This window comes from Equus quagga, chromosome 4 (genome assembly GCF_021613505.1).
Source record: "Equus quagga isolate Etosha38 chromosome 4, UCLA_HA_Equagga_1.0, whole genome shotgun sequence".
In the NCBI taxonomy this organism is placed as follows: domain Eukaryota; kingdom Metazoa; phylum Chordata; class Mammalia; order Perissodactyla; family Equidae; genus Equus; species Equus quagga.
Genome location: NC_060270.1, coordinates 109,160,731 through 109,183,896, shown reverse-complemented (window position 1 = coordinate 109,183,896; position 23,166 = coordinate 109,160,731). Strand labels below are relative to the sequence as shown.

General features: G+C 39.0%; 1 protein-coding gene across 3 annotated transcripts in view; it reads left to right on the top strand.

The window, feature by feature from the left end:
- Nucleotides 1-23,166, top strand: part of LRP2 (LDL receptor related protein 2) — a 198,564-nt gene that overhangs the window by 132,357 nt on the left and 43,041 nt on the right. For all 3 annotated transcript variants that reach the window (XM_046659444.1, XM_046659443.1, XM_046659445.1), the window contains 10 exons: nt 2,828-2,953; nt 4,327-4,446; nt 5,944-6,075; nt 7,297-7,498; nt 11,786-12,081; nt 13,387-13,903; nt 16,826-16,978; nt 17,493-17,663; nt 20,956-21,179; nt 22,390-22,567. In XM_046659444.1, coding sequence (XP_046515400.1) covers nt 2,828-2,953; nt 4,327-4,446; nt 5,944-6,075; nt 7,297-7,498; nt 11,786-12,081; nt 13,387-13,903; nt 16,826-16,978; nt 17,493-17,663; nt 20,956-21,179; nt 22,390-22,567 — 2,119 coding nt within the window. The remainder of the gene's footprint in view (nt 1-2,827; nt 2,954-4,326; nt 4,447-5,943; nt 6,076-7,296; nt 7,499-11,785; nt 12,082-13,386; nt 13,904-16,825; nt 16,979-17,492; nt 17,664-20,955; nt 21,180-22,389; nt 22,568-23,166) is intronic.

The following is a 23,166-nucleotide window of genomic DNA, read 5'->3' as shown; positions in this document are numbered from 1 at the left end:
ATTTTTTGATTGGGTTGTTTGATGTTTTGTGATTGAGTTAAAACTCTGTAACCTTTTTGATGCCACAACAGTGTTCACTTTTTTTTTCTTCCTGAGGCAGATTCGCCCTGAGGTAATATCTGTTGCCAATCTTCCTCTTTCGGTTGAGGAAAATTCACCCTGAGTTAACATATGTGCTAATTTTCCTTTATTTTGTATGTAGGTCACCACCACAGCATGGCCACCACCAAGTGGTATAGATCTGCACCTGGGAACTGAACCTGGGCTGCCAAAGTGGAGCACACTGAACTTAACCACTAAGCCTCAGGGCTGGCCCCCCTCACTATTTATTTATTTATTTATTTATTTGAGGAAGATCAGCCCTGAGCTAACATCTGCTGCCAATCCTTCTCTTTTTGTTGAGGAAGACTTCCCCTGAGCTGACATCCATGCCTATCTTCCTCTACTTTATACGTGGGATGCCTGCCACAGCATGGCTTGCTGAGTGGTGCAGTGTCCGTACCTGGGATCTGAACCAGTGAACCCTGGGCTGCCGAAGTGGAATGTGCGCACTTAACTGCTGTGCCACTGGGCTGGCCCCTCACTAATTTATTTATTTATTTTGAGGAAGATCAGCCCTGAGCTAACATCTGCTGTCAATCCTCCTCTTTTTGCTGAGGAAGACTGGCCCTGAGCTAACATCTGTGCCCATCTTCCTCTACTTTATATGTAGGATGCCTACTACAGCATGGCTTGCTGAGTGGTGCCATGTCCACACCCGGGATCCTAGTTGGCAAGCACCCCGGGCCACCAAAGTGGAACGTGCACACTTAACTGCTGTGCCACTGGGCCGGCCCCCTCACTATTTATTTTTAATGCCATTGATTTGTCCTGTGGAATGTCCCACATTCTGGATTTGACTAATTGCATAGTTGAGCCATTTGATTTGTTATTTTATCCCTCTTATTTCCTATTAACTGGAATTTGGATGTAGAGTTTTGATTACATTAGGTTCAGTTCTTTGGGTGAGAGCACAGTATAGGTGGAGCTGTGTGTTTCTTGTTACATCGCGCATGAGGCACCTTATGCTTGTTTGTTCCACTTGAAGTGACGATGAAATTAATCACTGCATTTAGAGGTTAGCCTGAATCTTCTCTTAGGAGGTACCCACCAACCTTTAATGTAATGGTTTTTGCATCCATGGATGGTTGTTTCATAAATCCATTATTTCTTTAAGGGATACAAAATAGGCATTTTAAAATTCTATTATTCCTTCCACATTTATTAGCTGAGGTTCCATAAAGAAGAAATTTTCCTTATCAATTATTTGTTACACTGAAATACAATTCTACAGGATAAATGCTTGATACTTTCCCTTTGTCAGTTTTCAGAGTAATGCGTTGGTGACCAATGAGCACTAAGTTTTTGTTTTGTTTTTACTATTGTATTAAACCCATGGATTTTTACCTGTGATGTGTTTTAATGCAGTGAAGTCATTTATTCTTTTTTGTGTTCAATTGTCCTATCTTAGGTCAGTGGCTGCCCTGCTAAGTTGGCTCTTCTGTTATTCTAACATGGCCCTGGTTAGTCTTCCATAGTGCAGACTTGCATATTTCCTGTCTCAGGCCTGGAATTAGCCACTTATCCAAGAAAACCTCATTCCTTTTGTGATATTTAGAAATTACCACAGTATTGGGGTGCCCATTCCTACATGGTTTTTGTTGCTTCTAGGCCTTTTTAGTGGATAGACCTAGGAAATACAATTTTTAAGGAAAAAAAAATTACGTCGTATTTCCCATTTTAATTTAAGATGACAGGTTTTTTGCTTCTTAGATTTTATAATCATGTCTCTTCTGTTATACTTAAAATCTTGGTTTTTAATGATGTTGACATATTTACTTATTGGCTTTATTCTACAGTGAATTCACAATGCCCATAATAATTTCAAAATAACCACACGAATAGTATTACCCTGGATAAATCTACTAAATGTAATTTAAGATTTTAGGTCCTTCTTGTTCTTGGATTATGTCCTGCTAAGAATAGGCAGTCAAAATACTGGTTTTTAGAATTATTTGAATTTTTTTCTCTGTATGGTTATGTTATCAACTTGATTTACTGTTACCTTTATTTGTTACTATTTCCAAATTTTAGAATGACTTTCCTTTTTCCGTTTTTATTTCTATGAAATAATGTACATGGTTCCATAGTCAAAATTATGCAACAAGGTACAGTCACAGAAGTCTTTCATCCTTGTCCTTTCCACCCTGCTCTGTCCATACTATTCTGAATCTACCCATAGGGGTGACAATTTTCAGTAGTTTATCTTTTCATTGTAGTTGTTGTTTTTGATATAAGCATCTCTCTTGCTACACACACACACTCATATCATCATTTTTCTTACACATAAGATAGCCTACTGTTTTGAATCTTGCTTTCCTGCTGTTAACAATATATCTTGGAGATCATACCATTCTTCCTTATCAACATATAGGGATCTTCTTCATTACTTTTTACAGCTACATATTACTCCATTGTGTGGATATGTCATAGATTATTTAACCAAGAGTCGGACTCTTGTCGATACTATTAAATAATGAAAACAGGTGATTTAAACGTAAAGTAACCTCACTCCCCTCCTTCATCCCCCAGTATTAGCTGGAAATATCTCTTTACTATAGAATCTATGGTGTAACATAAGTGTCATGGATCATGCTTCTGTGATAGCTTTGAAAATGCCTTCCTTCTGGTGGTTTGTGTTCTGCAATAGATCTGTTAGCATGGACATTCTTTATGATATATATGTGGTGGATATGTTCCCAATGTTTTTCTGGTTGTCTTTTTCAAGCTGATCGCACTTGCCGTCCTGGATACATAAAATGTCAGACTACAAATATTTGTATTCCCCGTCTTTACTTGTGTGATGGAGACAATGACTGTGGAGATATGAGTGATGAAAGTCCCATTTTCTGTGGTAAGATAAACCTACCTCTCTTTCTGTGGTTCCAGGGTTGCATGTCTTGAGCTAATACAAAGATATACAGCCTGGGTGTTTGGGCTAATTTCAGTTCGTCATCTCAAGTTGACCTTGTAAGTAAATGGAGAAGGCCATTAATTTAGGATGTGGTTGAAGGGGCATAAGAAGCCTCTTTTCTCTGTTCCTTGGCTGGATGTCCGAATCCAAATATTTCTTCCAGAGACTAGCTCTGATACCTAACCTTCTACAATGGCAGAGCCATTTCTCTCAGAGTTGAAGGCCTTTTGTCTTCAGGAACTCCAGGCAGAATTTGCACATTAAGCCCTTATATTTACTCTTAGTAGGGTTATGGTAGCCATTAGTAACTGAAAGAATTTGTGTATCTTTTCAGTCTGTTTGAATTTCAGAAACTTTTATTTCATATTTATCAATTTGGTTCAATCAAACTATTTCCTGTATTTATAATTGAAATTAAAAGGCCTTTCTTAAGCTTGATAACTTTCAGACTGTTAGTGTAAATAGATGCGTAATTTAAGAGTTTAGTAATTGTCACCAGGTGAGGCTACAGTCCAAGAGCAGGAGTTGGTTGAAATAACAGCAACAAGAGGAAGCAGAATTCAGGACACAGCCATTAGATAGGGACAGGCAGATTGGAACTAGTGCGAACCTTTCAGGCACCTCTGCTTCCTTACCAGATTTTCCCTGGTAAGTCGTCAGATATCATGGGCCAAAGCAAGGGATCCTAGCAGACCAGAAGAATTAAGAGACTTGATTCTGGTTTGTACCCACATAACAATTTAGAAAACACATCTGACCAGAGCTTCTTAAGGTTATGTGAGAAAAGAATCAATGTTCACATGTAGGCAGAGTCATTTACTCAAATAAAGATCCCATATATATTACAAGGACAAATAAGAGCAGAACTTTGCTAACTCTCTAGAATTATGGTCTAGCATGGCTAAAAGGTTGTATATAGGGTGAACTCAGACCATATTGTTGTTTTTGCTTTTAATTATTATTTCAATGGAATTTGTTTAATTTTGTGTTATAGCAGAAAACATAGAACCAAGTCTTCTTTCACATAATTTGTGATTTTATGCATCAAAAAATGTTTCTTTGGCATTTCTAACAAATAGAATTTATTTTTGGATTTCTGGAATCTAGAAAAAACTTCTGGAAAACTAGAGCAGAATCGCCTGCCTTCTTTCTCTACCATACTCTTATGGAAAGCTTGTACATAAGCCCATGTCCCAGGCTCAGTCTTTCTTTCTTGGCAACTATTACATAGTTCAGAGAGATAGGCAGATTGTTAATACTGATGGGAAGCAGCTTGTGCTTTGCTCATGGCTTTTGTTCTTTCTCTCCTCCAGCCTCTCAGACGTGCAGCAGCACTGAGTTCCAGTGCACTTCTGGGCGCTGTATTCCTATCCATTGGTATTGTGATCAAGAAAGAGATTGTTCTGATGGCTCTGATGAACCTTCCACTTGTGGTAAGAGAGTAAGCAAGCGTGAAAAGCATTATGATGCAACTAGACAGCCTCTTCCAACTACTTCAAATACAGACTAGGGTCATGGCTGCTGCGTGTTTCCTCTCCCTGCTCCTTCTTTCAGCTGAGATGCTGAAACAACTCAGCAGACATTCATTAAGAACCTCTTAGTGCAGGGCACTGTGTGGGTTGCTGACCAGGATAGGGAGGTTGCTGATTGATGCTGATAAAATGAGATTATGTTGGTGATGCACCTAATACTGTACCTGGCTTGTAGAACTCAATTTTAACTGACTCTGAATTGGAATTTCTGAATTTGGCTGAATTCAAACTGATAACACTGTAGGAGGATCCAAAAGTGATTGGAATCATCATAGACATGGGGAAGAGGGGCATATTATGGACACACATCCTCTTCTTGTTGTGTCTGTGTGCCAGCTTATGAAGTAAGGTCCCATGGCCATCCGAGTTTCCTAAAAACTTCCCGGGACCCTCCAGTTCCTGGAGGCAGTTGTGCTTGTTTGTATTTGAAGGCTGCTATTTACCTTTGCAAATTGTAATCTATATCCATGCACATTATTTTACATAATTTTAAAAATATGAAGATTTCCATGGGAACCAAAGTCATAGTGAGAGCAATTAGTTCCAACTGCCTGACATATTTAAATAAAAACAAACAGAATCTACATATGAATACATTCTCTTAATATGCAGATGTATTGTTTTAAAGAAATAATGAGACATATACAAAAAAGCATAATTCCTATTTCTTCGCCCTTTCTCCAATCTCCTCTTCCCCAGAGATAATCACTATTAAGGATGGGTTTGAATTCTTCTTACCTTTATCTATACATCCTGATACGTAGATTTTAAAACACCTTACTATATATATTTTTTTCCTGCAATTTGCCCTCCACCCCCCTTCTTTTTTAGCTTAACAATGTCGTGTCAGCATGTTAGCAAATACAGATCTACCTCATTCCTTTGAATATTACTGAATATTACTCTAAAGTGTGGATGTTCCATGTGTTTTTATCCCTTTCCTAACTGATGGACATTTAGATTGTTTCCGTTGTTTCACTACGCAAAATAACACAGGGATGAACATCCTTTTACAAACTCTTTGTGCACATGTGGGAAGATTCTTGTGAACTAGATTTCTAGAAATGGTGTTGCTGTGTCAAAGGGGCTATGTCTCTTCAAAAGGCTGTATCAATATATACTCTTTTCTTACCAGCTTATGAGAGGTACTGCTTCTCCTTACTGATATCATTGTGCTGTATTTTTAATAGTTAAATTTTCTCTTCCCCCTAGGCTAATTTTGAGGAGTCCCTGGGTTTGTGGGCCTATGAAAACTTGCTTAGTTGAATAGGGACATGTAGGGATATGATTGAAGAATTTGAATCAGTCTTCTAGACAGCCCAGGCTATGGCAGGCCTCTCTCAAGATTTCTGGACTGCAAACCACTCTTCACCAAGAGTGCTTTGAATTTTTTTTCAGTGCACGATGAACCAACATGCTTAAGCGATGAGTTCAAGTGTGACAGTGGGAGGTGCATCCAAAGAGAATGGATCTGTGATGGTGATAATGACTGTGGGGACATGAGTGATGAAGATGAAAGGCACCAGTGTGGTGAGTGAAACCAGTTAATTCCTCAGCAGAGTCACATTCCGGGGAAACTCAGTCGATTTACTTTTCTGCCTTTGGAGAGTATGATTGTCAGGCAGATTCCTCTTTAATTGAATGCACACGGATAGAATGCTACCTTGATTTTTCCACTCTGGAATTGTTTGCTATCATTTGCTTAAATGCTTTAAAATGATAAGAAATGATTTTAATGTTTATTCTTTTTCTCTTGCATTTAGCTAATGGAAATAATGTTCTACTTTTCCTGAGCAGACGACGAGATCTCAGTTGGCCACTCTTAATAGCAGCTTTAACAGAGTAGTAATTAACTGTGCCCATAGTTTCATCTAATACTTTAGGCCCCTTATTTGGGGGAGGGGGTGAGAGGAGGGTTATGCCTTTTCATTGGATTATGGAACAAACAGACCAACAGAGCATGGAACTCTTAGCTAAGGTGACTTAGAAGCGTCTTTCCATGGTGGAACAGTAAAAAACAATGGCTCCCTGATGTTTGCATTTGATCTAATCTCATATATCTACAACTTTGGTGATGGGCCATAGCTCCACACATACTCTATTCCTTAAAACGGGTTGTTGGCAGCTGCACAAACATGAACTGTAGCATGTACTTTCTCCCACCGGCCCTTGCCAGGACCTCCCTCCTTTTGTCTCCCATACACTCACAGTGAGATTGAATAATACGTCTGTTCTGTTATTCTGCGGGCATTAATGGTTATGTATTAGCATCTCATCTCTTTCCTAACAGTGTCATGGTTTCTGACAACTCTTGTATACCCTAATTCTACTTGAAGTGATAGCTATGATGTAGTTGAAAAAGCACTAAATTTGGAGGAAAAAAACCCTAGATTTGAAGCCCTAGCTCTTTAGAAATTTCTATGACTTTGAGCTGTCTAGTTAACCATTTTGAGCTTCAATTTTCTCATCTGTAGAACTGGCATAAAAATGCCTATCTTACATTGTGTGATTACACTTTGTGAACAAAAATGCTTATCTCTTCCTTTTGAAAAAAAATCTAAGGTCTAAAGCAGTTGAAATGGAATTTTGGTGTTTTTATTATGATCTATTGTTACCATAGCAACATAATTTGTCTACCTGTTTTCCCCTCATTTTGTTAAGTAGCATAAAGCAAGAGAAATAATGGTTCAGAATGAATTTGACTGTAGAATGAGCTCTCATGTTTCTGATTCTTGTGTGCTTTGCTTTCAGAGAATCGCAGCTGCTCCGGCTCTCAGTTTCACTGTGTACATAGCACACCTCCATCCAGGAGGTGCATACCCCAATCTTGGGTCTGTGATGGCGACGCAGATTGTGCTGACGGCTATGATGAGCATCAGAATTGCACCAGGAGGTCTTGCTCTGAAAATGAGTTCACCTGTAGCAATGGACTGTGTGTCCCACACTCTTACAGGTGAATTGGGGATTTAAAAATTTCCCAGAAAACCTCAAATATCCATGGGGGCAGGGCGGACTTATCTGTTAGGCATGGTGGTCACAGTGCCTAGTGCCATGGTACTTTTAGTGGCTCATGAAAATGTTTAGATTTTTTTTAAATAAGAAAAAGAAACTTCAGGGTAAAGAAAGTATTTAATATTAATATATTTGCCTTTATACCAGTGTAGTCATTAAATATAATTTAAAATATTTTTATGGAGGAAGGGGCCCATGAAGGCAAAAGTGCCTTGGACTTATGAAAGGCACAATGTGACCTTGCATAAAAGGCCAGGGAGATGAATGAAGTGGGCTTGATATAAGAAAATTCTTTGTTGAAGCAAGTGATCCTCTTAGTTTTCCACTTGGAGTAGAGGCATGGGTACAAGAAATCCTTCACTTCTCTCTGCTATAAGAAAAATAACAAGCGTCATACTTGATGATGATAAATGGAGCTTGGCACTTAGGCTCAGAGTCAGTGAGACACAAGGAAAGGCAGGTGAACTGAGAGTGCATGCTCCAGATAAGAAATGCAAATGCTGCTCAGCATCATGCAAGAGTGTTCTTTTTTTGAGAGATATTGGAAATCTGGATTTTCATATGAAATATTCTGATTTTAAATGCTGGAAACAAATTTTAAAATTCTAAGAACACTGCGTTGGTCAAACAGATTCAGTTCACACCTTGCCAGTTTTGGGGGACCTCTCCTGTGGTATTCTGTTTGATTTCTTTTTTTTTTTCCACTGTGTAATTTCAGGTGTACATTATTATGTATCAGTTTCTGTATAGACTGCATCATGCTCACCACCAATAATCTGGTTTTTATCAATCACCATACATACATGCCTCTTTACCCCTTTCACCCCCCCCCCCCCCCCCCCCCCCCCACCTCTTCCTCTCTGGTAACCACTAATCTGTTCTCTTTATCCATGTGTTTGTTTATCTTCCACATATGAGAGAAATCATATGGTGTTTGTCTTTCTCTTTCTGGCTTATTTCACTTAACATAATACCCTCAAGGTCCATCCATGTTGTTCCAAATGGGACAATTTTGTCTCTTTTATGGCTGAGTAGTATTCCATTGTATATATATATATCACATCTTCTTCATCCATTCATCAGTTGATGGGCACTTGGGTTGCTTCCACGACTTGGCTACTGTGAATAATGCTGCAGTGAACATAGTGCATAGATCTCTTTGTACTGTTGATTTCATGTTCTTTGGATAAATACCCAGTAGTGAGACAGCTGGCTGGGTCATACGGTATTTCTACTTTCAATTTTTGAGAAATCTCCATACTGTTTTCCATAGTGGCTGCAGCAGTTTGCATTCTCATCAGCAGTGTATGAGGGTTCCCTTTTCTCCACATCCTGTGCAACACTTATTGTTTCTCATCCTGTTAATTATAGCCATCCTGATGGATGTGAGGTGATATCTCATTGTAGTTTTGATTTGCATTTCCCTAATAAATTAGTGACGTTGAACATCTTTGCGTGTGCCTGTTGTCCATCTGTATATCTTCTTTGGAAAAATGTCTGTTTGTATGTTTGATTTCTTATTACTTTCTCCACATGTGGTATTTCAAAAAGTTTATACTTTTTTAGTGCCCCAACTTCTCACTATCCCTACTTAGCAAATTTGGATTTCGGGACCATAGAGAAGGAAAATGACGTGTAAGTTTCAATCCTGATGGAATAGGAGAATAGGAGGACATTAACACAAATAGTGAGTCCAGGAGGGAGTCTGCTCAAGATGGAGGGTGAGTTTGATGTAGTAGGACTTCTTGGTGTGCCTAATATGTATGAGGCATTTGGATACATGGAACTGGAGATAAGAAGAGATATTGCATGTGCCGAGGACTGTTAAAGGGCATACACACATATTGAGAGAACAAGAACTGTCAGTTTACAGTCTGCTAGGGAAGGAAATTGAAAAGATATAGGAAGACGTCACAAGAGCAGCCAGCAGAGCTTCTGGGGCCATTTGCTTAGGGGCAGGCAGCTCCTCAACAGGCCCTGAGGTACTGGTGGCATATAGTGTGGTACAGAACTATGTGTTCATGACGGTGGTCCTGAGGAAGTCAGAGAAGGCTAGATCATGTCCTGTGAAGGCTACAAAAGGAGCAGGGATGTGGCATTATGGCCAAAAAATAGTAGTGATTAAAGAAGTAGATAAATATTGTCTAGAAAATATACTCCTGTGGGATGAGTCGTCCCCTGATGAAGCCCAAGTAGACATTGATGAGAGGTGATAGCTTGAGTATTGACAACCTGAAGACATTCGGGAGACAGAGCTGTCTCCTTTTGTGGTGAACTTGCATTTAAATATGCTTAGTCTGTATTTACCTGATATGGATGTGATCTGTAGATTTTTATTCTCTGTAAGTGGAAGGGAATAAATCTTTATCTGTATTTTCTCCCTACTCGCTCAAGAGTTCTATTACTTTGTACTGCAATTTGGTTCTTCTGAATTACGTAAATATTTAATACCATCAGTCAGATTTATTCTGAAAACCTAGACATAGGATCTAGGGAATAGAATTATATCAGGTCTTGATTTTGATCAGACTCTAGGTTATCTCACTCCCTTTCTGGCTTTCTGAGCTTTCTGAGCTCTGCCTACATTATTACTATGATCTTGCAGCCCTGCCAGACTTTTACGGATTTCATTCATCTTGTCCTTCCTTTCTTCCTTCCTTATTTCCTTTCTCTCTCTTCTTCTTTTTTTCGGTGAGCTTTCTGAATTGCTTTTGCCAAGGGTTTATGACAGAGGAGAAAAAATTACTGTTTTTCTGGTATGGGGTCTAAAATAACTCCAAATTCTGTTTGCCCGGAGTGCCAGTAGCCACCACTAAGTGCGCTGTTAATGTGCACCCTCTTGCTTGCTTGGCAGAATGTGTGCTCCTGTATTTCATAGAATGGTACAAGGAGTCATTTTTCCTATTGACTTTTTCTCTCTGGGCTTATTACTGACGCTCCTGAAGAACCTGGATAAGACTGAGTTGTGAGCAGCATGCTGGAATACTGACGTGCAATTGTGTCTAAAAACCTAGTGATTTGCTTGCCTAATTGACTTTTTTTCCTCTTGGATTGAATCTAAACTAGAGGAAAGAAAGCATTGGTATCTCAAATCATTTGGAAATGATCTGGAGACCAAATGGGGCTGAGCCAGCTTGCTTTGATCACAGCTCTCTTTACAGTTACTTGCACGCATTTTGGTATAAATCACATTGGAAGTATCCTAGGTTTGTGGGTGGGAGTGCTGATTAGAAGACCTGACCACAGGTCAGTTGTAAAATTGACCACATTCAACTTTGAAATCTTAATGTTTTTTTAATTCTCTGCCTCTAGTTCCCATGCCTTCCGTAGTGAATTATTTTATGAATTGTCAAACATTAGTTGTTCCCATCCAAGACTCCTTTATACTTAGGATGAGTACTGTTACTGTTAGCAGGACCTCCCTCCCCCCCCCCCCCCCCCAAGTAATCATGACTTTCATGGGATCTTGGAATAATGTAGAGAAGAAAGACTAGTCTGGCTCACAGAATTTCAGGAATGTCCTCAGGATGCCTGGGAACGTTAGGTCCCCAAATACCTCCTAGAACTATGAAATGCCTCCTTCCTTTGCTGATTGTCCATGCTAATCTACTAGTTTTCCATCCTTTTCAACACTGTAACCATTCACATGTCATGGTAGGTAGCAGGAGTGTTATAATGAAAAAGGGAAGGAACAGGACTGCTACTGCAAACATTACTCCAGTTGGAAGATATGTGTTCATGGAGGACACATCTAATAATCTTATCATTTATAATATATAGTACTTACCCTATGAATTTCCACTTGAGTATGGGCACTTCTATCATATGGCTACCAAAGATATTGCCAGTGTTGATAAACTGTCTCATTATCCGACAAATAGATCTGATGAACAACAAAATTATAAAAGCTGTATTTAATTAATTTATCAACTGGGGAAAAAAAGGAATGCAATTATTTTTAATAGCTCTAGACCCACATTTCCATGGTATCAACCAACACCTGGGGAAGTTGCATGGAATGCTAAATATTAGATTCATCTAGAGCTAGAGATTGGTGGGGTGGAAGAGGATTCTGGGGGAGAGAGAACTTAAGGACAGTGATGATCTTGGTATTGAAATAGTCGACCTGGCATTCAGGTAGATGGAGGAGGAAGCAAAGCCCCAAGTGGGTGATAGTTGAGACTTGTTGTCAACCTCTCCAAGAGTGATACTCGGTCTCCTAACACAGGTGTGACTGGCGCAATGACTGTGGTGACTACAGTGATGAGAGGGAATGCTCCTACCCCACCTGCAATGAGAATCAGTTTACCTGTCAGAATGGGATCTGCATTTATAAGGTCTACACCTGCGATGGGGAAAATGACTGTGGAGATGACTCTGATGAGCTGGAGCACCTGTGCCACACCCCAGAAACCACGTGCCACCCCCATCAGTTCAAGTGTGACAACGGGAACTGCATTGAGATGGTGAAAGTCTGCAACCACCTAGATGACTGTTTAGACAACAGTGACGAGAAAGGATGTGGTGAGTGTTGCGGAAGATTTGGGAGAAAGAAAACGGGAGACTGATTGTGGATTCTCAACTCTTTATGACCTTCCAGTTTGTCCTCTGAGTAGAAAATTACCAGATTACTATTGTTTGTCTACCAAAGGACAAGGATTTCTTGGTATATGAGGTTAGTACACAAACATTTTTGGACTAATTCGTCAGTTAGGCAGTTCATTACAGAGAATGGAGGATGAGCATATTCAGGCCATCAGTACCTAACAACATTGTTAAACAAGGCAAACAATGTTGATTCTCTTTGAACCCTTGGGATGACTTGTTACCTGGACTGTCCATCTGCTAGAATTCCTTAGCCTGTTCTTCATTTTCATCCTCAGGTGTTTGAAGGGGACAGTTTTAACCTCCCCCTCATCCCAACCTCCACAAGTAAACCAGTGTAGAATTTATAATACACACAATTAGTAAGAACGTGTTCTCTTCTCTCTGTGTATAGTTTTTGGGTGAGCTTGGCCATGTGTCACAGAACCAGCCAGAGGTAGAGTGCTGGATGGCTCATCCCACTTTGTGAGAGCCAAATGTATATCTGTGATCAGTGATGTCACACTGGTAGTCTGAAATTGGTCATGGTGTATTTGCACCACTGAAATGGAAGATGCTACCAGTGAGAGCATTTTGTTCCCCCAGAGACCGGTTTTACCAGCACATTACTGGCCACGCTCTTTGTACTGCTCTTCCTTCTCTCTCCTGCCATTTTACTTTTTAAATTATTGTTTAAAAGAAGATTGGCTGGTATAGGATTCAAAGTCAAACTTAAGCTTGTTAGTTCTATTAGATATTCAAACCACTGGTGAAAGATTAAGTTGAGGAGAAAGTTTAAAAAACAGTGACTTTTGAGTAATCTATGGCCTTTAGAAATCCCTTATTGTCTGTCTACTTTCAGCATGATTCATTAAGGATTGGTGATGTAGAGTGGAAATGCTGACTATAGATCATTATCGTGGATCCATTGCTGCCATTTTAGTTTTTTAGTGCTTTTGTTTTTTTTATGAGGAAGATTGGCCCTGAGCTAACATCTGTTGCCAATCTTCTTCTTTTTGCTTGAGGAAGATTGTCACTGAGCTAACATCTGTGCCAATCCTCCTTTATTTTATGTGGGATGCTGCCACAGCATGGCTTGACAAGCAGCACTAGGTCCACGCCCAGGATCTGGACCTGCAAAACCTGGCCTGCCGAAGCAGAGCACATGAACTTTACCACTATGCCACGGGGCTGACCGCCATTGCTGCCATTTTAGGTTCTCTAATACTTGTCTTTAACTTACAGGTATTAATGAGTGCAATGACGCTTCACTCAGTGGCTGCGACCAAAACTGCACAGATACTTTAACCAGTTTCTATTGTTCTTGTCATCCTGGTTACAAGCTTATGTCTGACAAGCGGACTTGTAATGATATTGATGAATGCAAAGAGACACCCTTTGTCTGTAGCCAGAAGTGTGAGAATGTAATAGGCTCCTACATCTGTAAGTGTGCCCCGGGCTACATTCGAGAACCAAATGGAAAGAACTGCCGGCAGAACAGTGACATCGAGCCCTATCTCATTTTTAGCAACCGTTACTATTTGAGAAATCTAACTACAGATGGCCATTATTACTCCCTCATTTTGCAAGGACTGGGCAATGCTGTGGCCCTGGATTTTGACCGAGTAGAAAAAAGACTGTACTGGATTGATAGAGAGAATAAAGTCATTGAGAGAATGTTTCTGAATAAAACAAACAGAGAGACAGTCATAAACCATAGACTACCAGCTGCTGAAAGTCTGGCTGTAGACTGGGTTACTAGGTAAGAAAACACCAAAGAGCTTTTTAAAAGTTAAAAAGTTTTCTGTTTTTTAAAAAATATTCTAACCATGTTTTCGTCTTAACAGGGAATTGATCTTTTCAACCTGAGTTAATATGTGGATATATTTAATGCTCCTGCATGTTTTTTTCCTGCTGTGTACCTAATATTCAAATAGGATACCACAGAATCTAAAATCTAGCGATTTTAAGAATTTATGGTGTAATTTTTATGGGAGAGGGGCATCACAAAGGAGGAAAGAGCTCTGCTATTGCTGGCCATTCAGTGAACTAGAGATGATTTTAAGGGTGATTCATAAATTCGTTGGTGCATTCAGTCATTTAAAACTGCTTTCTAAGTGCCTCCTACAGGTTGTGCCAGGCACAAGGGGTCTAGAGGTAAGCAAGACAGACTCAGCCCCTGCTTTCCTGGAGTTCACAGGCTTGCTTACAACGCTAGTCATTCCCAGCCTGGGCTGGTCATACAATAAAGGACAGCCAAACTGAAGCTCTTTTATTTTGAGATAGTTCTTCTAGAAGCTGAGGGTCTTTAAGGTGGCAGGTGGTGTTTTAATTGAACTTTACCAGATCAACAACACCTCTTAACATCGCTGTTGAATATTGAATCTATCAGATACTTGGCAGCATAAAGTAGTTGGCTTTGTGGTTAAAGGACATGAAGCTGCAGGCACTTGTGCTGCACATATTATTGCTGCAGTCGGCCCAGACCTACAGAGGACTCTTCCACAGCTTCCATATTTGACCATCTTAAGAGTAAAGATCCAAAAATGGGGAGGTGGAAAGTTTGCTTCCTAGTTCTGCCTGAATAGTAGCTGGCCTGCCCTGGGACTCAATAAGTGCCTGCTGAGTAGTGAATAAAATATTGACTATGAGAATATGAGCATTTTATTTATAGTGGCTTTACTGGGTGTCAAAAAGCATGGTGATTAATGATTTACAGGAAGAGAACTAAATATGGTACTGTTCCTGCCCCATCCTTTGCTCCAATTCAGGGAAAAAAATATTTTAACCCTGAGATATTGTCATTCAGCCCTCTCTCCCTCAAAATGGTAGGATGATATTTTCCCCTGGATTTTAGCTACTTTCCTCTCCATGTAGGCATGTTCTTGATCACAGGAGAGAATTAGGTACATGTGTGGTAGCGGGGAAGCTAGAGCAAGAAACTCTAGGCTGAGGGTAGGATGAAATATCCTATGACCAAAGTATTTTCTCAGATGTTCAAGAAGGAGCACAACTAGGCTAAACATTCCTTAAAACACAAAGGAAGAATAGCACCCAGTTACATTTAAGTGTGTAGGGGAGATTTCTAAGATATTAACTTCATTGAAATTGGAAACATTTCCCCAACATCAATAAAGATAGCCACTGCTAACCTAAGGGTGTTTTGTTTCCAAAGTCCTTACTCTTGATACACTAGTTTTTAAAAGCACCATTACGTACGTTGGAAGATTGTGCTGGCTCTTAGTCCTCTTAATTTTTCCATTAGTGGGGATGGAGTGTCTCTTAAAAAGAGTCTGCTGACAAGGCCAGTCTTTTGACTGTGGAATGAAGAGAAATTAATGAGTTGGCAGTAAGCTCAATAGAGTGATGTGCCCTATGGTGTAGCCAACCTTGAATTCCTGCTCTACCTGCTTGCTAATTGTACAACCTCAGGACCTGAGCAGCTTCATCAGGAAAACAGGGATGATAATAGCACCCGCTCCTAGACTTGTTGTGATCTTAAATAATATAATGTTTTAAAAAGTCCTTAGCCTAGGGCCTGAGATTTAGTAAGTATTCAACAAATAGCTGCTATTCTTTGCTTCTGCATTGATGGAATCCAAGACTGTGGCCATCTCATTCATCAGGATTTACTCAACTGAATGAACTGGCAAGGCTTGTACATTTATGCATACTCATTCCCTCATCCTCAAGCCTAAGAAGGATGCTGCTGTCCTAAGCTAAATATTCTGACACCCAGCATGGTTGGATCAGTGCTTACCTTTTGCAAGGAGACATTTGGTCCTTTTGGAAGGGAAATCATTCTCCTTCCAGTTGGAATTGACTATGAGAGCCTAAATGACACTCAGATTCTAGAGGCATTGAACTCTTTGGAAGGTTATGGACACTTTAGGTCTCTGGTGAAAGTTGTGGACCCCTTGCTGGATAAAAGTACTTAACACATTTTATGCTCACACAATTTTGCATCAGTTTTAGAGGATTCACAGACCTCCCAAAGCCCAAGCTACCCTGATATCAGGTTAGGGACCCCAATTAAGAACCCCTGCCTTAGAGAAAATAAATGGCTCCTATTGACTAGCAATATATTTAGAACTGAAATATCCTTGAGGTAGGAATTTCTGAGAGATTCTAACACATTTTTATAGCTTTTTAAGTTTGACTAAATAAAACCTAGCACAGGATAAGAAACTCATTTTGCCAGCCTAGTCTGGTGGAGCCAGGGAGGAGTAAGATTTCTCTATCCTAAGGATGCCGTGATTCAGTTTCTTTGTGCAGTCTCACTGATACATTCAGACAAGTCTGTTTCCTCAACTTGACCATTTAAACTCTAGTTCATGACACTCATTGCTCTCACTCCCCCTTCCCTGCTCCTCTAAGCCTTTGCATTGCCTAGGGAGGATGCCTTATGCTGCATGAAGAAAGTAAAGCCAGAATCCTGTGTGAGGTGTGGCCCCAGAATTCCCTATGTGGCATCACTTTCAAGTAGGAATTATAGCATACATTCTTGCATCTTCCATTGCAGGAAGGTCAACTATTTTCCCTTGTCCTTGTTTGCTTGGGGAGAAGTGCCTTCTAACAGCTGTTGGTGTGATTCCAAAGTAACTTGCATAGGAAATTGGGTGGCTAAAAATGCAATTTGACAAGCAAAATAGCTGTATCGGTAACTTCTGGTTCTCCATTTCAGAAAGCTTTATTGGTTAGATACCTACCTGAAATGCCTGTCTGTCTCTGAGCTGAATGGTCAATACCGCCGCAAGCTGGCTGAGCACTGTATGGATGCCAACAATACCTTGTGCTTTGAAAATCCCAGAGGAATTGTCCTTCACCCTCAATATGGGTATTGTCTCCCTGTAATCTTGGGCTCTTCTTTACTGCCCTAATTCTGCATTTGTTACCAAATAGGCTGTTCACGTAGTTATCTCAAGGCCAGTATTTTGCTGGGATTTGTCTTCTGCTTTTCCTACCTGCTAAATGGTTTAGTATAATGGGTAGAAACATGGCTTGTTCAAATGATATTCATCAGCTATTCTATTTTCTTTGCCATGACACACCATTTCACTTTCAAGTCACATATTTTGGCTGCATGTAAAGAATATTACGGTTAAAAAAAAGTAACCCACCTTTTCTGGACTCTCCATGTCAAATCTACTGAAATCCCCAGTTAATCATGTTTATTCTTGAGGATTTCTTGTACCTCATCTTCTTTTAGATTATTTTCTATTAGTTCTTTTTTCTTTCCCAGAGTCTCTGTAGAATGTAAACTCTGTTTCTCTAATTGGAGAAGAACTATGTCTTTTGGCTACTGACTTCTCTTGGCTTTAGGAACTGACCCTTTGTGTTTGCTCCGACAGGTATGTCTACTGGGCAGACTGGGCTACCCGAGCGTACATTGGGAGAGTAGGCATGGATGGAACCAACAAGTCTGTGATTATCTCTACCAAGATAGTGTGGCCCAATGGCATCACTATTGATTACACCAATGATCTACTCTACTGGGCAGATGCTCACCTGGGTTACATTGAGTACGTACCTAGAAAAGAATGAAACAAACTGGGTAACTGTTGATTCCAAACACCAGGGCTTGTGTTGCCAGTGTTTTATTCCCATGCAGCTTCTAACTGGCCTATGTATTGGAAGTCACTCTAAGATCACTTCTATCTGACACTGCTTATAGGCAGTTCTCTGAGGTCTATAGTATGGTGCAGTAGAAAGAGCGTGAACTTTGAAATCATACAGATTAGGTTTTTATCCAGGTACTTTCATTTCTTATTGTTTTTTTGGTCTCAAAAATGGAGCTAGTAATCTCTCCCCTGTGGTAGTCAGCTTAGTGCTCAACTCATCTTAATTTCTTTATCCCTTTACTTTTCCCATCCCTCCCAAATATATGGTTAATTGATTTTAGAATTTGAAAAAATAAAAAGAGCAAAAGTGTTGAAAAGGTTTTCCCTAAAGTACTTTGGTGCATTTATTGATAAGTACAATGAAGCGTTTTATGTAGCAGTAGAGTGTATTAACATTTATTCATATGATAATGCATTTAAATCATTCTAGTAATAGGATAATTTTTTAAAAGTGTGTTAAAAATTATACTGTTCAATGAAAAATACTCATTGATTGTAAAAAAGATAATACACATTACTAACCAACTAGAACATGTTTATTTTGGGGCACTGCTAGTTATGGCCTAATTGGTCTGCAGTAAGGTCTTCTAAGAAATTATTTATGAAAAAATACCCAGATATACAACCTGTTGCATTCAAAAGCATGGAATTGCCATTAATTCAGCAAAGCTATTTCAAAGGCCTTTGAAATTTCTTTCATTCTGTTAAATTTATTTTGCTACCAAAGTTAGTGTAGAAATTTTTGAAGTTCTCTAATCTTATGCTCTCTTGGGAACATGCTACTGAGAAAGAAGGAATACTGGGCACACATGCTAGTGCTCTCTCCTCCTATGCTCATGGCAGACATTGTTAATCAATCCCAGAGCCCTATTCTGTTGAACTGACGCTTCCCCGGAATCCTTTCCAGTTAACACATGTGATGAGGACTCCTTGCCGCCCCTGGCCTGGAAAGCAGAAGATACTGGGCTGTTTCTCCCGGCTATGCCATCAGCCTCTGCTACTCTCCAACGTCTGTTTTGAGCTCAGCCTTTTGGAATTACCTCATGATCTTAGTGTTTTTTTTTTTTTCTTTTTAAATTGAGATATGATTGACATATAACATTGCATTAGTTTCAGGTTTACAGTGTAATGATTTAATATATATATATTGCAAAATGATCACCACGGTATGTCTAGTTAACATCCATCACCACACAGCTGCAATTTTTTTTTCTTGTGATGTGAGCTTTTAAGATCTACTCTCTTAGCAACTTTCAAATATACAATACAGTATTATTAACTATAGTTACCATGTTGTATGATGTTAGTTTTAAGATATGTTTAGGGTAACTAGGAAAGAAGACTTTGGAAAATTGAAGGTTATAGGGATTTTGGCATGTGATGCTTTGGGAATACTTACTTGTCCTTGTTCATTTGACATACTAAGGCAATCCTTTAGTGTTCTCTTTGCAGAATTTACCATAGCAGATGCTAACTCACTCTTAGAGATCAACTTTGGTCAGAAGAAGTAGAATATTACCTCCAGATTATTTGTACCATTTTAATGTAATATTCAGGTGGTGACATCCTTGGCCCTTCCTACAGTGTATGTATCCCCTCTTTGAAGGGACATCATAGAGCTTAGTTAGCTTTCCATAAAATCCTACTTTGAATTCATAGAAGCATCAAAGAATTCAAAGAAGCTTCAACAACTTTCTTGTTGGACTTTTGTTGTCCTTCAGGACTTATAGATTGTTCTTGGTCTTGAAAGCTTAGTAGGTTTGATGAAATAGGCAGCATTGATAATATTTGAAGGCACATTAGAGGCAAAAAGGAATTTTCTAGCTAGTTAATATTCTGTTCACTTTTTGATAAAATATGTTATAGATTATTTGTGTAGCTGGATTTTAAAATTCAGGCAATAAGTTACCATATAAAAATCCAAGCATAGTATCAGGCACTGTGATCTGAGAATGAATGAAACTTTAATTTTCATGTAGCCATGTTGACTTGATCAGCTGTTGGAGGGGTAGCAATGCCTATGTTCAGAAATAGATTTCATAGACTATGTAAAGCAATACATTTTTATAGAGCATCCAATCCATTTCTTGTACTTGTTGGGATGTGCAAATAAATCCTTGTAGCTATGCCCTGTGATTCTACACTTGACCAAAAATAAGTGTGTCTGAGATCTTTATACCGGGATCACGCAAGAACCAAAAAGGAAGATCTTGAGACTACTTTCTGGTCTATGACTTTTTTAAAGAAGCAGATAGTGACTAAGTTCTGGTCATTTACCTGCAGTTTTATCAACAGAGGCCAAAAAGGTCTTCAGGTTTTCCTGACTTCTATAAGTTACTGTAAATTATAATATTTTGGAAAATATTTTTAATATTGCATGGCTAACATTACCAAGTTTCTTAGTTGCTAGCTCCTTCTACCTCCTGTTTGAATTTTAGGGGCTGCTCCAAAACTTAAAAATATTAAAATATCAATTATTTGACATAGACTCATAGTAATGAATGACACGTTGGAACTAGGAGGACCTGGAAATTTGGCTGTGGATGATTTGTACCATCTTGAAATCAGAGAACTTCCTCTGGAGGTTTATTCACCTGGAGAAGTATTCATCAGTAGTGCCCAGGGCATGATTAATAATAAATGTGCTGCCAGTGTATGCAAAGTTAAGCCTGCGGGCCTATAATTTGACTCATCTAGTATATTCCTCTCAGATTATACTGAGAATTCAGCTATCTCCTAGAACAGCTTCTCCTCTGAAGTGTTCAGGAGAAGGCAGAATTCCAGCTTTATATTGTGATTCTCTGATTTCTTCCAGTAACTTGGGATTCATCCCAGTATATCAAAAAGATGATGAATGGAAAACATCGTTGTAAAAGGTTATAAGCCTATGACAGCTGAACCATCTGCAGGAAAGCAGCTGTGGTTAGGAATTAGTGATTGTTTAAACTCCTGTGGCTATTCCTATCTTTTAAGCATCGCTTTTTTAAAGCAAACTTTTACTTCTTTTGTTCAGTCAAAATATACGTTAAGTTTAGCTCTTATTTAAAGACTAGGAATTTTGGGGAGGATCTGAACTTCAGTTTCCTTTGGAAGGTGGAATGGTATTAATTGATTTGTCAGTTCATCTGTCGTTAAAGGCATTAGGGGAGAGGCATTATCTTCATTGAGTAACTCTTTCTTCCTCTTACCTCAGGTATTCTGATTTGGAGGGCAACCATCGGCACACTGTGTATGATGGGATGCTGCCTCACCCTTTTGCTATTACCATTTTTGAAGACACTATTTATTGGACAGATTGGAATACAAGGACAGTTGAAAAGGGAAACAAATATGATGGATCAGATAGGATGGTGCTGGTGAACACAACACATAAACCATTTGACATCCATGTGTATCATCCATATAGGCAGCCAATTGGTGAGTAGGCGATTCAGAAGTTTGGCACAGTTGCTTTAGGTTCTCCGTATGCCTTTCTTGTGTTTTTAAGCATAAACGTCATTATTTATAAAGGGATTGGTGTTACTTGTTAATATTTTCTACAAAACATATGCTGAGAGTTGAGGGTATGGAAGTATCTTTAGAGTTCATTCTCCTACTCCTGGGAAAGGCTGCTTATAACTCTTCTTTTTCTTAAAACTTGCTCTATTCTTAAAGACCAGTCTGGGTTTTTTTTTTTTTTTTTTGATAAGAATTAACAATTGTCATGTTTCTATATTTACTTCATCTATTTTAGTGGGAGGACTGAAGTATATTAAAGTGAGTTAAAAATATCATGACACTGCAGCCCTAAATAAGAAAGCTCTTTTGAAAAATAAGGACTTTTCCTATACAACCACAATAAATTATAACACCTAAGAGATTGACGATCATTCCTTAATATTAAGATTAATCTATTGAAATGATTGATTTAAAAGAAATGTTTAAAAGAAGATTACAATCAGTATAAGATGTGATTTATTAAATGTTTATTTGCATATGATATTGTGTTGTATATTAAATATATGTTATTTTCATTTTCTAGAAGGTAATAATGTTGAGAGGATCACATTTCAGTGTTTCATAAGTTAGGAAATGTGTTTTTTTGCTTGTGAACTTTTATTTCCTTTCATGCAATTAAAGCCATTTTATGATTTATAAGTAATCTAGCAAAGGTCTGGAGTACACTTTGGGGAGAGGATGGATTCAATTAATCCTCCCCTCCAAGTGGCAGCCCAGAGAATTGCTCAGTTTGTCCATCCTCCTCATTCTTGGCCATACTTTTGTTGCCTATATCCTTAAAATGAGTGAATATAGTATCTGCTGGAAATTAAAACTTTAACTTGGGTTCTGGGCACGTGAACGTAAGCTAAGTTTCCAACCTCCTCTCTAAGGACTTTGAGAAACAGCTATTTTTTTAGCCCTAAACACAAGTGGGTATGCCTCACTTCTGGCAGCACATACATCTGTTTTCTCAAAGCACAGGATTGCTTATACAGCTCTACCATCTGTCCTGTTTATGACTTGGAAAAAGCATGAAACTAGGATTTTTCTTACTCTTAAAGAGGTGATAAGTTTGATGAGGTGGGTGATCAGCTCATTTGTGCTTAGTAACCTGAATAAACATATCTGTTTCTTCTCCTTTCACTAGTGAACAATCCTTGTGGTACCAACAATGGTGGCTGTTCGCATCTCTGCCTCATCAAAGCAGGAGGAAAGGGATTCACCTGTGAGTGTCCAGATAGCTTCCAAGCCCTCAGGCTGGATGACAGAACCCACTGCCTGCCCCTGTGCTCTAGCACCCAATTCCTGTGTGCTAACAATGAAAAGTAAGGTTCTCTCTTCTCTCTCCACACTACCTCTCTGTCCCTTGGACATACAGACCTTCAAGGCTTCAGGAGGTGGGAGCTTTCCAATGAACCAAGATTTTGGCTAATTAATTTGGTTCATTTGGAATTTGGCAAGACTCTCAGTCTCCAGCTTCAGATAATTTTTTCATGAACAGATGGAATTTGTTAACCAAATGGTTATGCTTATGTATGCAAGTTTTTATATCTCTAGAGAGGAAGCAAACCATGTGTTTTTTATTTTTAACAAATTGTTCTAAGTGTCAGGGCCAGAGTGTATATAAGTGTATACTGAAAAATAGCCCTCAAGAGTGACAGAATTTCTCTGTCTTTTCCGCACATATATTGGCGTAGCTCCTTACTATGTCCAGGTACACATTCAAATCTACTTTTGATCATTTGTGTTTGCTATGAAACATGGCCACAGATTATTTCCCTAACAATGGCCATAGGCCATTGATGACTAAGGGGAATGAATCACAGAGTGGAGTGGGGAGAGGCATTAATGCAAATCATAGCATCTAAGATTCAATGGCAGATTATTTTGATGATTAAATAGATATCTTAGATTAAGAATCTAG